Source organism: Aspergillus nomiae (genome assembly GCF_001204775.2).
Source record: "Aspergillus nomiae NRRL 13137 chromosome Unknown contig00003, whole genome shotgun sequence".
NCBI lineage: Eukaryota > Fungi > Ascomycota > Eurotiomycetes > Eurotiales > Aspergillaceae > Aspergillus > Aspergillus nomiae.
The window spans coordinates 102502-117683 of record NW_015378058.1 but is presented as its reverse complement, the minus strand read 5'-3'; the positions used below and the strand labels follow the sequence as shown (position 1 = coordinate 117683).

The window sequence follows — 15182 nt, the reverse complement described above, 5'->3', positions numbered from 1 at the left end:
CGTCAGTTAGTTGAGGGTGGTTCACTAGAGCTCGCAAAGACCCCTTCACCGTCAAGCCGCATTTATAACTTCTATCGGCGGCTAAATCAGTCTGATAACCTCGACCTCTTTTTAAACTTCGGCCAAGATAAGCGAGTACAAATATATAGTTAGCACCAGAAAACCCTTGATTGTAAAATTTTTAAAGAATAGCTTCAAGGTCTTGCTACTGGCCAGGGTTTAATTCAGAGTTGAGATAGCGATATCGTGGACTGAGGATATCAAAGACAGTAGACTGGCTAAACGGTGGTTGCACCGCCCCTTCAACCATGCTATACAAGCTTTTTGCGATAGACGATGAAACTGGCCGTAGTCCAAGTCTCTCAGACCCTTCCGCAGGATATCGGCTAAGCAAGAATGTTTGCTATGGACAAAATCACGCGCTCGTTAACCCCCCAGGCTCCTTCTCCTTCATCGCAAACTGCGCTGCTTCTTCCGCCGTGAGGTCCATCAACGGATTATTCTCCCCGGACTGAATATTCCGATAGTACGCCCGGATGATACTGTCGGCATCGTCAATCGCAATTGGGCGAATATCGGCTAAAGCCTTGATCTTATGTGTACACTCCTTGTATTGTTTGTCGGTCATGCTGATATTTAGCTGCTGCGCCCGGGATCGGATGGCGTTCCAACCGGTGAGTCGCGAGGCAAAGTGCACGTAGCGGGTCATGCCAAAGTCTGCGGGGTTAATGATCTCATATGTGCTGGGGTCGTTGAGGATGGCTTTGGCATGAATCCCTGGGATCCAGGTCAGTGTTTCTCTAGAAACTTGAGAAGAGGAGTACGTACCAGCCTTGTGAGTGAACGCACAAAAGCCCGTGATATAGTTGTTGAACGGGATATTAATCTGCACCGCCTCGGCAACAAGATCCTCTAGATCCTTAATCTTTTCAAGGCGGTATTTAGACTTCACATACTCTGGATGCGTGGCAACCATCCGCGCCATGAGCCCTCCCAGCGGGGTAATACCATTCCGTTCACCGATTCCTAGCACAGAAGTGTCAATGTGTGTTGCACCTGCTTCCAGGGCGCAATATGCATTTGCAATTGCACATCCAGCATCATCGTGGAAATGGGTCTCGATATCGCAGCTGACCACGCCACGAAGAACACGTATGAGCTCGTACACCTGCCGCGGGGAAGCGCAGCCAATTGTATCGGCAACGCCGACTCGATTTACGCCGACTTGGTCGACGGCGGAGTAAATTGAGAGGAGGTCCACTAGGTCCGAGCGGAAGGAATCTTCTGTTGAAAAGCGAACTTCTATTCCTTGCGACTTCACGAAGTTGATGACTTCAATAGCGGTCTTCTTGATGTACTCAATATCCTTGCCATGGGAATGCTGGCGCATGAGAGACGATGTTCCAATCATTACATCACTAGTTTATACTTAGACAAGCAAAGTAGTCGTGGGAAACAAGGACTTACACGCCATCAACGCCGGTGGCCACGGCAATTCGCGCGTCGTCCATATGGCATCGAATATGGGTTAGGATCTTAGCCTTAAGACCCAACTTGCAGATCGCCTCGCAGTCAAGCCTGGACTGCTCCGAGGCACACGGGTTCGTGAGCTCAATGTAATCAACCCCGAACTCATCTAGTGCCCTTGCAATCTCGATCTTTTTCTGCGTGTCAAAGAAGGCATTGGCAAACTGCTCGCCCTCGCGCAGGGTGCTCTCGATAATCTTAAACCGCGAGACATTGCTCAGAAAATCGCTAACCGCATTTCCGTGACCGTAAGGGTTACGATTCGCAGGGCTGGAGCCCAAGGCTGTCGAAGTTAGGAAATAAACGCTTCTCTTAGTCAAATCTCGTACCTGGCTCATATCACTCGCGCCGGACATCGTGCTTGTCTCTAGGGTGATCGCGGGGTAGTATAAAATGTAGGATTCAGAAACGACTTTTCGAACTATTTAAATACAGAGTTCTTACCGACTTTTGCCAGTCATTCACAAATGAGTCACGAAATCCTAACCACGATGGGCAAGAATAGGACGTTCTTCCGATGCATGCCGGACATTTTCCGTCAGCGTGTCGGGATTTTTCCGGGCTTTCAAAACTCCATGTCGCCTCCATAAGTATGGGGTCCGGTATATAGATCCCTCATTGCCAGACGAGTTTAAGGATGTTGATATACTTGTTAACAATGCGTGCGTTTTGGTCCATAATCTCTTGCATTCCTATCTAACTTGCAGTAACAAATTTTGAAAGCGGCCTAGTCAGAGGTATGGCTCAAGCGCCAGACATTGAGCCGGAGGATATGGCTGTAATATTCGACACGAACGTGACTGGCCTGATTAACATGACGCCAGCCATCCTGCCCATTTTCAAGACCAGACTTGATGGTGGGCGAGGGGACATCACCAACATCAACAGTATCACCGGCCGTGAGCCATACTAGGGTGGGGGTATCTACTGCGCGACAAAAGCACTTGGCTAATCCCTTATCCGTCCGTAGTAAAGCCAATATTGTCGGGGACTTCTACAACAAGAGTACAATATAAAGACATTAGCTAGGTACCCTTGTAGTCTAGGGTTCCTTAGGCCATACCAAGCGAACGCATGACGTAGCTTTTTGGTACTATACGGGTTCCTAAAACGAAAAATGAAACGTAGGGGTGACAATAAGTTTTGACTCTCACTCATGTTTTGCAGAGATCCGCATGGCACTAGCCCTGTTTGGGATATATTATACGCCCGTATTCTGTATTACGCCTGTGACCTTCGCCCTAACCGTATATAGTAAGCGATGTGCCTGTTGTCGACAAGTCTAACCCGCTTTGGAGAATAATTACGCCGGTACTGAGTTTACCGTTTTGTTGCTCCCATGAGGCTATGCAGATGTCGAGAAGACAGACGGACGTGCATTATTTAAACACTGTCGTGTGCCATTCTAGGCTCGAGCAGTGGAAGCATTTCTCTGAAACGCAATCGACAGAAAAAATGGCACGCGCAGTGTGGACAAAGCTTCTTTCGGACGACTCTATTCGGAGGTCGTCCCAAACCCTATCGGTTATTGAGGGCAATGCGTATCTGTATGGCGGAGAGCTACGGCCCCGGGAGCCGGTGGACTCAGCTGTCTATCGCATCGCACTAGACAACAGTGAGAATACATAATCGACCACCCAAGGACAACTCAATGCTAATCTCTCATAGAACTACCTTCGCATACTAGAGCGTCCACGATCGCCAGCACGTCCGAGAGTCCACAACCGAGAGTCGGGTCTGCATCGACAACCATCGATGGCAAAGTCTATGTCTTCTCGGGGCGTGGCGGCACTGCCATGTCTCCGATCGAAGAAGCCGGGTCATTCTGGGTATTCGATCCGAATACCAGCACCTGGGTCCAGGTGAAGCCCGCAGATCCTCAATCTCCTTACCCAGCGGGACGCAGTTACCATACTCTGACGAACAACGGCAAAGATACTATCTTTCTCCACGCCGGCTGCCCCGAGAAGGGCCGGCTTGGTGATTTGTGGGCGTTCAACATTCTCACTCGTCAATGGCAAGAACTAGCCCCAGCCCCCAAGCCAGAGAGAGGTGGCACATCCATTGCTTATGCGGAAGGGAAGCTCTTCCGGATGAACGGCTTCGATGGAAAGACAGAACAAGGCGGTGCATTGGATGTGTATGACCCCAAGAATAACATTTGGAACACCACCACGTATCCGGCGGATGGGGTTTCCGGTCCAGGTGCACGTAGTGTGAGCTGCTTGCTATCCCTTAAAGTTGCTGGGAAGCCGAGCCTTGTTACTATGTTCGGTGAACACGATCCTAGCAGTCTAGGACACCAGGGTGCAGGTAAAATGCTTTCCGATGTGTGGATCTTCGATATTCAGTCTGGAAAGTGGACGAAAGTCCAGGCGGATGGCGATAACGCCCCAGAAGCTCGCGGATGGTTCGACGCCGATGTCATTACAAACGCTTCGAAGGATAGTATCGCTGTCCACGGTGGGCTGGCTGAGTCGAACGAGCGGCTTGGGGATGTATGGAAATTGGATTTTTGATACTACAGCCAGTCGTCTGTCAATGCAGGAACTTGTCGGCATAGGACCGTGCTTCCAGATTTCATAGCACCGTTTTTTTTCTCCACATGAGCAAAGTCTTCACGAAACACCGGACTTTCCTTGCTCTTCTGGGTAGTTTCTAGCTGTTAGCAAGATTAATAGGTCCAGACTAGACATGTGGATCCGGCTAGGCTGTACGAGGGTAGTTCTCGAGCTCTTTCATTTAAAATCCTGTAATCGGTTGTGCAGAAGCCCTTGCCTAATGAAACCGTCGTATTACGAGCTTTTTAATAAGTACAGTACCCAGAAGTAATGCGTTACAGCGATTACCTCGATCCACCTCATTCTTACCCAGGTGGAGCAAGAGAAATGGCTGTTGTTCCGTGTCCACCGGAGACTGCTCGTATGGATGTACCAGCGAAACAAAGCCCCTATTACCGTGTGGTCATGGCGATCATACGCTTATATTTCATTTGTCCTTTTACCTTTTATTTACTTGAGATTGGATTATGTTTCTCATATCACGCCAGACTCTGTAGACCCGGATATTCACGGTTCCGTCCATCATCGAGGACTTAGCTTCTCCTCTTTACTAGTCTCAGAAAGGAACCTAAAAGACAGAGGCAGTCCACATCTTCAAACTGTTGAAAGCTTTTTCTATATCCCAAAGATGGCATCACGCGTTATCGAATCATTGACCCCTTCAGAGTATTCACCTCTTCTTTCTGGTGATCCTGAACCCACTCATCATCCACAGTCAACATTTCCTCACAGTCCGGACGAGCGTCATATACGCAGTGAAGTCCCTAGAACGCTTGCACGTCGCTTGTATATCTCACACTTTCTATCAACATGGAACTCTCGCGTCTTTGAGTTTGGGGCTGTGCTCTACCTGGCTTCGATTTATCCGGGAACTCTGTTACCCATGTCAGTTTATGCCCTCTCCCGAGGTGTCGCAGCGATTCTGTTTGCACCAGCGGTGGGCAATTATATCGATACTGGCAACCGGCTGCAAGTAGTTCGAGTCTCGATCAGTGTGTGATATCCATCGGATGCTAATTTGGTTGACTTATATACTTATCTAAACCAGTGCTACAAAGAGTCGTGGTTGCAGCCTCTTGCCTGATCTTCTACCTGCTTGCAATTGGTCTGCCGATGCTCAGCACGATAAATGATGTTTTGCTGGTAGTATTAGCGCTCCTTGCATGTGTTGAGAAGCTATGCTCCATTATGAATCTAGTATCTGTTGAAAGAGACTGGGTGCGTATACGAAGATATACCATGTCTACAAGCATGACTCTGATAGGATCTGTTAGGTTGTGGTTGTCGCAGGAAATGATCATGAAGGCCTCAAGAGTGAGTATAAGACTTGAAAAACAAGAAACACTGAGCACTAATGCAGTTAACACAGCCATGAATGCCCAAATGCGCCGGATCGATCTCATCTGCAAGCTCATCGGGCCGCTCGTCATAGCCTTAGTCGATGGTGTCTCGACTAAGACTGCCATCATATCCAATCTGGGGATGAACATTTGTTCTGTGGTTTTTGAATATTTTTTGATTGCCGCAGTGAGTGTTAATATCCCTACTTGAAATCGCGCGCAAATACTAGTTCTGACATGCGCCCTAAGGTATACTATGAGGTACCCGAACTCCAACAACCAAAGGCGAAAACATACCTCGACTCGCCAAACATGGAATCCGACCAGCAAAACAGCAAAACGCGCCTCTGGCGCTACTGGCATCGTCTCACACACAAGGCCCTCAGAGACTTCGAATCCTACTTTCGTCACCCTGTCTTCCTCCCCTCATTTGCCGGCGCTTTGCTATATCTGACTGTCCTCTCATTTTCCGGGCAAATGGTCACCTGGCTCTTATCGACAGGCTACGACTCGACACAGGTTGGCATCGCGAGAACCCTAGCCGTAGCATTCGAAGTCCTCGCAACATGGATCGCTCCTTGGCTGATGGGCAGAATTAGTCCCACACGTGCGGGTCTATGGTTCGCCAATTGGCAGATTGCATCCCTGGTAGCTGGAATGGCCATCTTCTGGGTGTTCCACGACCAGCCTCTGATCTCCGCATCAGGACTCGTAGGAGGGACCATCCTCAGCCGGGTCGGGTTGCGAGGCTTTGATTTGTGCGTTCAGATCCTCGTTCAGGAGGTGAGTGTTTTCGATACCGGCTGCGAACGGATCAGCCTTGTTTCCTGTATCCTATATACCGCAAGGGGAAAGACATAAGGCTAACGTACCGCAAACGCAGTGCGTGGAAGCCGAAAACCGAGGAAGTTTCTCCTCGGTAGAGGCTGCGTGGCAGAATGCGTTCGAGATCGGTTCGTACGTCTCGACTATTGTGTTTTCGAGACCGGATCAGTTCGCATGGCCAGCTCTTATCAGTGTGGTTGCTGTTGGCCTTGCTGGGGTGCTTTATGCGGTCTTTGTTCGCATGCAGCGTGGCCATTTGATACATGTGCCAACGTGGATTGCAGCTCCGGGAATGCTGCAACAAATGAGGGAGATGTGTATTGAGAGGATTTATTCGTCGTCGGAGGTCTAGCGTGGGTATATTGGGGGTGGATACCGGCCATGGCTGTCACGAATGCTATTCGTGTTTCTTGGCTGCCTGGAGATACACATATAAATAGAGCGTCCTAGGGCTAAGCTCGAAAGATGAGGACATTGGGAATATTGCGGACCATCGATTACTGTATGGACTGGAGTAAACAATAAATACAAGAAGGAAAAGGTAGACAAGAATGGATAGGCCGTGAATAAGAAAGGAAAACAAACGAAGTAGTAAAGAGGGTCCACAACCAAGAGCCGTCTCAGGAGAACCCTCAAGCCGAATGGTAAATGAATGTGTGCTTTCAGCCCCAGATGCTCCACCATCGATGACTTCCTCACCGAGTAGATCGGCCATCCTTCATTGTATGCCGCATTGCTAGTCGAGTCTTCCCGACTGCCTACGTTTTCAAAGGTATCATGAGAATATCATCAACGTTCTCTCCGGCGTCCTTTGCCTCTTGCAGATTCTTCGGCGGCAACTTATCCCCCTCTTTATGATCGCAGGTATGGCTAGGTCCACCGGCCTCCCGAATGGCATCTTCAACACAGCCGTTCTTGAAGCCGGTCATTGCGAACGTAACCTTCTCAGTGTTTCGCTCTCTGCCTTCGAATTGTGACTTTTCATGCTTGTACCAGAGGTAATCATTGATTCTGAAATTCACGAAGAATCCGTTTTTGTGACATTTATTCCTCAGGGTGTCAGAGAACGACTGCCCATCAGTCCATCCGTTGATACCAGCAATCCTAAATACAACCGTGTTATATCCATTGTCGTTCAATATATCACAGGAGGCAGATGGCTTCGCCGCAGCGGAAGTCCAGGAGGCCTCGGCGGCCTCGGAAGCAGACTTCGATGCGGCAGCAGATGCATGCACAGCACCCATGTACGACACAAATTCTGCCATCCGAGACGTAGAAGCAGATTCCGCGGCGGAATAGGAAGAGGCGATAGATTCCACGGTGGAGATTACCTTGGTTTCTCCGGCGCATTCGGCTGTTGCTTTGTCGCCGTCGGGGGACTTTCCTGAGGCGCAGGACACGACCTCCCCATTGGACTGTGTCGTCGTAACTGGTGGCGGCACATTAGACGATGCTGCGGTAGGCGTGGGCGTAGGAGTACCCATGGGGACGAGCGAGGGCCCAGGCGTAATCATCGTTGATACTGGGAATAGAGGCCTACTGCTGGCCCCGCCGTATATGGGAACTGGTCCAGCGTTCACCAACGGGCCACTAGATGGGTAGTTCACTTGCCCTGGTACGACCATAGGCCCTCCCTCCACCGCATTGGGTTGAACAATCTGCCCGCCGCCGGGGGCCCTGTGCGCCATTGAGGACGGAATCCATCGTTGCGCCTGCAGGAGGCATAGCTAGGCCCATGTTGTTTGCTGGCTGCATATTGCCGTTATTCATATTGTTGTCCATGCCCATATATGCGGCATTCTGGGGCGGACCCGCTTGGGGATAGTTTGGTACTATAGAGCCCGCTGGGGGAGCGATGTTGTTGCCGTACCCATTGTATAGGCCATTTTGACCAGGTCCAGTCAGGCCTTGGTTGGGTTGCGGTAGGCCTCCAGCCGGAGCCATATTGTCATTAATACCTCGCTGTAGCCCATCCTGGACAGGAATTGCCTGAGCAGAGTTAACTGGCATGGGTGCTGCAGGTTGGTACATGTTGTTTTCATTGCCATTTGTTAATCCACTGTGAACAGGCTCTGGTGGAGGTGAACTGGATGCAGCCACGGGGTAAATCATATCGTTGGCATTACCGCTGTCCATTCCATTGACCGGGGCGTTCTGGATAGAGTCTGACCCTGGCTGCGGACTCACATTGTTCACCGCGTCATTGGCATGCCCGTCTAGAGCTTGGGCGGGCAGATTATTTGACGCGGACATTCCTCCTGATTGATCAAGGCCATTTTCAATGCCATGTTGTATTCCTTTAGCAAGGCTTCTACCGGGAGAGCCTAAGAGAGGGTTATTGGCTGAGCCACCGCCAACTTCAGGCGCTTGAGCCACGGGTGCTTGTACCGCTGGAGCTTGTGGAGCTTCGACTGGGGCATTACCCACTGCATCAGCAATCCCCTGAGCACCACCACCAACCGCATTAGCAGCGGCTGGAGCACCAGCACCTACTGTTCCACCAACAGCTTCAGCACCTCCAGCAAGCGCTCCAGCACCGGCTCCAGCACCAGCGCCGAATATTCCGCTAATAATTCCAGCTCCTCCAGCAGCCGCACCAGCAGCCGCGGGGACACCAGCACCGACTGCGCCACCCGCAGCTTGAGCACCTCCAGCAACAGCTCCAGCAACAGCGGGGGCACCAGCACCGACTGATCCACCAACAGCTTCAGCGCCTCCAGCAGCCATACCAGCAGCGGCTGGAGCACCAGCGCCAATAGCGCCAACAGCACCGCCAGCAACCGGAGCGGCTGCGGGGGCTTGTGGAACAGCTCCAGGCTGAGGGCTAGCAGGTGAAGGGGGCGTGTTGCAGCGGAATAGACAAGGAATATCAATTGCGTCAAGCAAGCCAGGCAGGTTCAAATATGTACCCTCACTCTCAATTCCGAGCAACCCCAGTCCGTCAATCACCGGAAGGATGGTTTGAATCCCGTTTAGCGCGGTTCTTAGAAGACCGTTCTGGTTGGCCATAGACTCAATTCTCATTGTGGAGAATCGAGGTGGGACCTCCGCGAACGTTGGTAGGCGTGGTGCCCTTGTTATAGGAGGGATCGTGTCGTCGTCTGTTGTGGTGTCAGGAGACTCGTCTGCTGCGTTGGATGAAGGAGTTGCGTCTGGGGGCGAGGCAGAGCCTGGTGTAATTGAAGCACCATTGCTATTGCCCGCAGGGATGGCAGGAGCGGTAGACTGGGACGAAGTATCAACAAGGTGGCTTGAGGAAGCGACGCCCCCAGTGACACTGCCTGGCGTGGACGAGTATGCGGCATCACTAACACTGGCTGATGGGGTGGCTGGGCCATTAAGAGCATCGGGAGCCTGGACTGGGCCTCTCTGATCCGCATTTGCCTCGATGAAATGCCCTCGGTCAATCGGAATGCCATTTGAGGCCATTGTTGGCTTAATAGGTCTGTCCGTGGTCCAAGTTACTATAATTGTTGAAGTTATGACCTCTTGAGAGCCCACAGAATTGATGACACTCCCATAGGCTGGACCTGGTGGATTGACCGGGGGATTCGGATAAGGACCATCCCCAACTGCGTTTTGGGGATTGATCACATTTTGGGCCGAGGGAGCGATATTGCCACCAATGTCGACATTTGTAGATCCATACGAGGCCCCATAGGCGCCGTTATTGGTATTCTCGGAGGCTCCATCCACGCCGTTACCGGTAACATCCGAGTACTCATTGCCTGCCGGCAGACCGAGAACATTCTGTACTAGCAACAGTACTAGAGGGATTGATTTCTCGTACATGACTAAAGAGTGTTGTACGACTCACACTGTAAATCGAAAGGTCGTAGAGGGAAGCTGAAAACAAGGTCATAAATGTAACGACTGTTAGGGCCAACTGTAAGTTGTGCTTAGAATGAGAGAACGACAATTGAACGAGTGGCAGTTTACTCTAAGTGGAAGCGTATTCCAGCCATAGGGACCGAATATACGACAAAAGAATAACGTTGGGATGTGGGTTCATCCCCTAATTTATCAACGGGGGACCGCTGTCCATATGAGAAGAGGGCAGATATTAGTGTGTCGGCACCCTAAATCCACTCAACTCGTGGATTGCACGTATCTACAGAGTGCCATTGTAATATCGAGCTTATAATATGGGTTCTTTGTTTCTCGGGCACGGTTTTAGTAGGTTCTGCGTTTGAAGCTTGGCAGGGGCATCCAAGATGATGCCATTTGGGTCTAAATATATCAAGCATTCACATAGTATCATGACGTTCATCAGTCAAGGGGTCGTTTCCAGTCATGGTCCCCAGAGGGTTATATCCAATTAGGTCAGGTATGATCAGGTACTAAACAAAGAAACATAGGCCGTTTGAGAGTGCATGATGAGTCCATAGCGCTGGCCAGGGCTTGGACGCCCGGAACCCTAATGGTACGATCAAAAACGTGATTCGCGGAGACTCTTCGCCCAATGTCCACCAAACGTTGCCCGGTGCTTTTAACAAGATGGCCATAGAAGTCCGCATATGACGCCCAAACAATACACGGATTAGTCTCCATTCATATTGACGATTGCTACCACGGTGAAATACTACCTATACTTACCTCTATTCCGGGGTCTCAGTTCATACAGCAATCTTACATTCCCCGTCCTGTCTTATTAAAGGAGTATACTATATTATTAACAGAAATGAATGTAACCGTCGGATAACGACTTAGAGTTGTTTAAGGGTATATATCCTGATCTACGGGCAATTACTAAACTACAGACCTCTGGTCCTAACAAGGGTTCGCGTCATTGAGATTGACATAAACGTTTGCACCTGCTTGAATCTCGGAACCTGCCTTTAGGATGTCATTTCGCTCCAATCTGGGGCAAGGGGTTGGTAATTCTCATAATCTTCCCATGAAATGGAAATGAGATTCTCTTCGGCAACGGCCGCTCTGTATTCCCACAGGGGGGCTGTTGACACAATAACATTGGTTAGTAGGCATTCCATCAATGTATACGATGGTGTATTGCATGAAAGCCTTGCACATCACCAAATACCAAGGTCCGACCCGACTAAACCAATAGGCTCGGTGAGCTTCGCACATTTTACGCCGTGTTCTAATACACAAAGCTCTGCTTAACTCCCAGTGTTGAATATACCAATATTCATAATTATCACTATCATGATCCACCGATTTTCCTGTATCGCCACGAGTCGAATCATCCTATCCTTCGTGGAGTGGGCCCATGAGCCAAGGTGGTATAATTCCATCTTAACCTCATGCTCTCCGACAGTTCCGAGTTGTGGTGTTGGATTTGTGAGGTATGCTATCAGGGCAAGGATGGTGGTATGGTACTAATATATTGGACTAATGAAGAAGCAATCCTTCCATAGCAATGCCAATATCATCGATGCTCGGTCCCTGTTATAGAGGCAGTCGTCTACTAATCGTAGATTTCCCTTCTAGCGATGCGCCGAGTACGCCCTAACATTGGCAGGTCTGCGAAGTAATATGAGATACAAGACAAACGGAGACAAACTGTGGGCCTTTTACTATGGAATGATAACGTATCTCTATGATGGGTACGTCGGTCAGGTTCTGGACCACTAATAAAGAAAGTGTTAGCGCGGACGGGAATTGGATATAATCATAGCCTTCCCCTATCCCAACAATGAACGGGGCGCGTTAGCGGGTCCCCAAGCCTGTCAGCCCATAAATGACGAATTTCTCTTCGGTCCTGTCTCGTTTTTCATACTGGATACCTGTCTTTGTGAATTTACCTAGCTATTTCAGTATTTTGATCCATGATGATCTCAAAGGGGTGGTATACTTGCACGAGTGCTACAAAATGGTCCAGGTTCCCTGAATAAGTCGCTATCGGTAAATGGGCTTTCGTAGGCTAATGACTCTACCTTCTTGTAGTCCGGTGGTACATGAGTTACAGCCGGAGGATATAACCTTCACATACCGTCAAAAGCCTTGATGCACGGCCTAATAGTTTATCGAGAACATGGATTGCCTGGCCCCCCACACTCAAATTATGTGGGCTATTTTTAGAGCCGTCTTCCGTTGGGGAGGCTAGGAAATCGAGTGGGTACCTGAACACAATGATATCGGTGCAGTGCCAATTATCTAGGGTGCCTTTTTTTGGCACAACTGTATCAAACATTCCAAGATGCAACAAAGTAGGACAGTAAACGTATTTCACGTTTAGCATACTTACTTCAATATTATAGGGTGGGAGAGAGGAACAATGATATTACAAATGCGCCGACCTGACGCGCACTGCGATTCTAGTACAATCCCATTCTCCATACGTGCTGTAGCACTTTTTTAGTATATATTGTGTATAATCACTTGCTGTCACCGTTTCAGCAGTCTTGTCTTCCGAATAATTGACCTGAAACGGGAAGGGTTCCAATGTTCCAATAAGGGTTGATAGAGAACCACCTGGCTAACGTAGTAACGTGAGGACTTCATTTCCCGGCTTTTACTCACGTTGTCTAGTCCATTTTGGAAAGCGTCGATGTCGTATCCACGACAGACGAGTTCCCTAGGCTTGAGCCGTCGCTCGAGGCCGCTTCTGCATATGCCCGGGAGTAGTAGGTGGAACTAGTATAGGTGGTTTGAAAGCCCTGCCTGTCTGCCTTGGCTACCAGGGTAAACTCATCAGACGCCGAAGTCGTGCCGTAGAAGTTCCAATGGTCAACTTCGGTAGCACCATTCCAACTGACCCAGAACGTAGTCGCAGAGCCTGGGGCAGTCGCATAGCTACGAAGGGCAGGATCGTCACTTGGCTCTCCGGTCCAATTAAATTTGAAAGCACGGTAGTTCATCGCCTTAGGATCATTTATTGTTGCAAAGAACACGGGGGTTCCATCGTCGGTATGCTCAGATATTGAAGGATGGCTCCCCCATCCGACCAAAACGTGTTGATTCGGCAGTGTTTGGAGGTTTCCCTGGCTTGTCGATAGGAGTCCACCATCGGGGGCCTCGTATCTCTTCATTAGGCTTGAGGTATTTGCTGCATTGTCAATTGACACTATAATGCCCGAGGACGTTGATGACGTGTTTCTATATCCATTGCTCCCATTATCAAAGAGTGAGATGACAGTGACGGTATCGTTCTCCTGCAGGAAGCGCGCATCATGTTGAGAGGAGAAATTATAGTCCTGCATTTGTATTGAACTATTTGTGCCGCCCAGTCGCCACAGGATGGATCCATCCTGGCCAGATATCTTGTAAATGCAGCTGGTATGTCGAGCAGATACCAGATAGTCACCATCGTTGTTCTTATCCACGGAATTGATGTGAAAGTAGTCCCAAGCCGTCGCATTGCTCAGACCATCACCCACGACTGAGTTGAGTCGGATGGGAGTGTACGTTTCAGAGATGCTAACGTGATCAAGAGACCTCCATTCGAAGAGTACTTCTCCTGATGTGATATTGATCTCTTGAAACACGCCATCCATGACCCAGCCATTGCCTGCTGGTACACCGAACGCCTCTAGATTGTAGAGGCGCGGCTGGTAGATGGGGATGAGGACGGAGGTCTCATCAATAATGTTCAACTCATGCATGTCGCTCAGCGTCAAACCATTCCCACTTTGTACAGTCGCTGCTTGTCCATAATCTGGATTCAAGATGATGTTACGACCCCTAGCGTAGCCCTCTATTTGATTTCCTTGGAAGTAGCACAGATGATCAGATCCCTCGTAGGGGCACACCTGCAGGTCATGAAAAAGTTCGGTCATTGACCCATCGGCTCCGCTCCATACCAGATCCTAGGCTCCTTGTTTAGCAATACGTTCATACTGTAGCATCAATGAACTTACACCATCAGTGTCATAGATATATGGTCCTGGCCGCTCGGTTTCATATGGTGCCACAAACAGATAGCCCGGGGTGAGAAAAGAGTCGTTCTTAAGACTCACTTCCAATACCGGAGCACGAATATCAGGTCTCTGGTTGTGAATCAGCTTTACTCTGACTACACAATAGCTAAGCAAAGAGACGAACTGATTGAAAAGATGTCCATGTTGCAGCATCGACTATACCCGTAATTGTTAATGTGCATATCAATGTCCGGAGCAAGTCCTCATAGGAGAAGCGGCTCCTCCTCTTTTCAAGAACCATGTTTACAATTGCAAACGCAGCATCTGCTTCTCCCAATATTAAATGCTTATAATTCTTTCAATTGGAGTGGCTGTATCAAAGCTTCTAGGGTAAGTATTGTAGTAATAAAATGGAGGGTTAGAAAAGGTAAGAACGCATTCTTCGAGTCTAGTATCAATTGACTTTTCCTGGCATGAAATACACTGGCAGTATTTGTAGAGGTTTACGTATGCGCATTGGGTTTCATCGTTAATATCATATTGTGGTTACGTCATGACTTCAGTCTTTTACTTTTCGACAACCTGGTGCCTAGATCGGTAGAGCTTGATGAAAGACCGTGCCAGATTAGGAGTCACTTAGAAACACAAATGATACTAGACTTGTCCTCGGGTCGTAATTGGGTCGCGAGAATAGGATCTAGGCGAATCTCGCCGGATCGGCGCACTACCCGATCGAATGAACTGCCATAGTTGAATGATAGGGACGAACCGCGTTCTTGTTCGAGTCCCAAGCATTAAGGACGCATTCAGGTTTCACGACCTTGGTCTAGGATAGCAGTCCGTGCGCCTTAAGGTTCTTGGACAAGAACCCTCGAGGTAGTCATCGGATCATGCGTGAGAAGTATGAACCTTGCATGGCAACAGGCCCAATGAACACCGGAGGAACTTATGTCATCTATCTATCCTGGAGATCATCCGAATCCGAGATTGCCGAATAGAAAACGAGGATTGGCACAGCCCCATGTGGGATATGTGTTAACTGGGGCCCTCAACCGTGGGTCAATCTTATCAGACCGAAACCTTATCACGAACTCGGAGGAGTTGGGACT

General features: G+C 49.4%; 7 protein-coding genes across 7 annotated transcripts; 3 read left to right on the top strand and 4 right to left on the bottom strand.

The window, feature by feature from the left end:
• Positions 1–415: 415 nt before the first annotated feature.
• ANOM_000437 (homocitrate synthase) lies at positions 416–1883 on the bottom strand (the record flags this gene model as incomplete). Its single annotated transcript, XM_015545695.1, has 3 exons — positions 416–777; positions 829–1418; positions 1468–1883. 3 exons carry the CDS (start codon positions 1881–1883, stop codon positions 416–418), a joined length of 1368 nt encoding a protein of 455 aa, XP_015412318.1.
• Positions 1884–1994: 111 nt separating this feature from the next.
• Positions 1995–2440, top strand: ANOM_000436 (uncharacterized protein; the record flags this gene model as incomplete). The annotated part of the gene is made up of 3 exons (XM_015545694.1): positions 1995–2072; positions 2119–2189; positions 2251–2440. The coding sequence occupies 3 exons, from the start codon at positions 1995–1997 to the stop codon at positions 2438–2440; spliced, it is 339 nt and encodes a 112-aa protein (XP_015412317.1).
• Positions 2441–2982: 542 nt separating this feature from the next.
• Positions 2983–4046, top strand: ANOM_000435 (Kelch repeat protein; the record flags this gene model as incomplete). The annotated part of the gene is made up of 2 exons (XM_015545693.1): positions 2983–3142; positions 3196–4046. 2 exons carry the CDS (start codon positions 2983–2985, stop codon positions 4044–4046), a joined length of 1011 nt encoding a protein of 336 aa, XP_015412320.1.
• A 670-nt stretch (positions 4047–4716) lies between these two features.
• Positions 4717–6605, top strand: ANOM_000434 (solute carrier 40 family transporter; the record flags this gene model as incomplete). The annotated part of the gene is made up of 6 exons (XM_015545692.1): positions 4717–5080; positions 5137–5306; positions 5363–5402; positions 5458–5615; positions 5678–6211; positions 6312–6605. The coding sequence occupies 6 exons, from the start codon at positions 4717–4719 to the stop codon at positions 6603–6605; spliced, it is 1560 nt and encodes a 519-aa protein (XP_015412319.1).
• Positions 6606–7011: 406 nt separating this feature from the next.
• On the bottom strand, positions 7012–7767 carry ANOM_000433 (uncharacterized protein; the record flags this gene model as incomplete). The annotated part of the gene is made up of 1 exon (XM_015545691.1): positions 7012–7767. The coding sequence occupies one exon, from the start codon at positions 7765–7767 to the stop codon at positions 7012–7014; it is 756 nt and encodes a 251-aa protein (XP_015412322.1).
• Positions 7768–7843: 76 nt separating this feature from the next.
• On the bottom strand, positions 7844–10045 carry ANOM_000432 (uncharacterized protein; the record flags this gene model as incomplete). The annotated part of the gene is made up of 1 exon (XM_015545690.1): positions 7844–10045. The coding sequence occupies one exon, from the start codon at positions 10043–10045 to the stop codon at positions 7844–7846; it is 2202 nt and encodes a 733-aa protein (XP_015412321.1).
• Positions 10046–12741: 2696 nt separating this feature from the next.
• ANOM_000431 (arylsulfotransferase family protein) lies at positions 12742–14286 on the bottom strand (the record flags this gene model as incomplete). Its single annotated transcript, XM_015545689.1, has 2 exons — positions 12742–14022; positions 14074–14286. 2 exons carry the CDS (start codon positions 14284–14286, stop codon positions 12742–12744), a joined length of 1494 nt encoding a protein of 497 aa, XP_015412324.1.
• Positions 14287–15182: the final 896 nt, after the last annotated feature.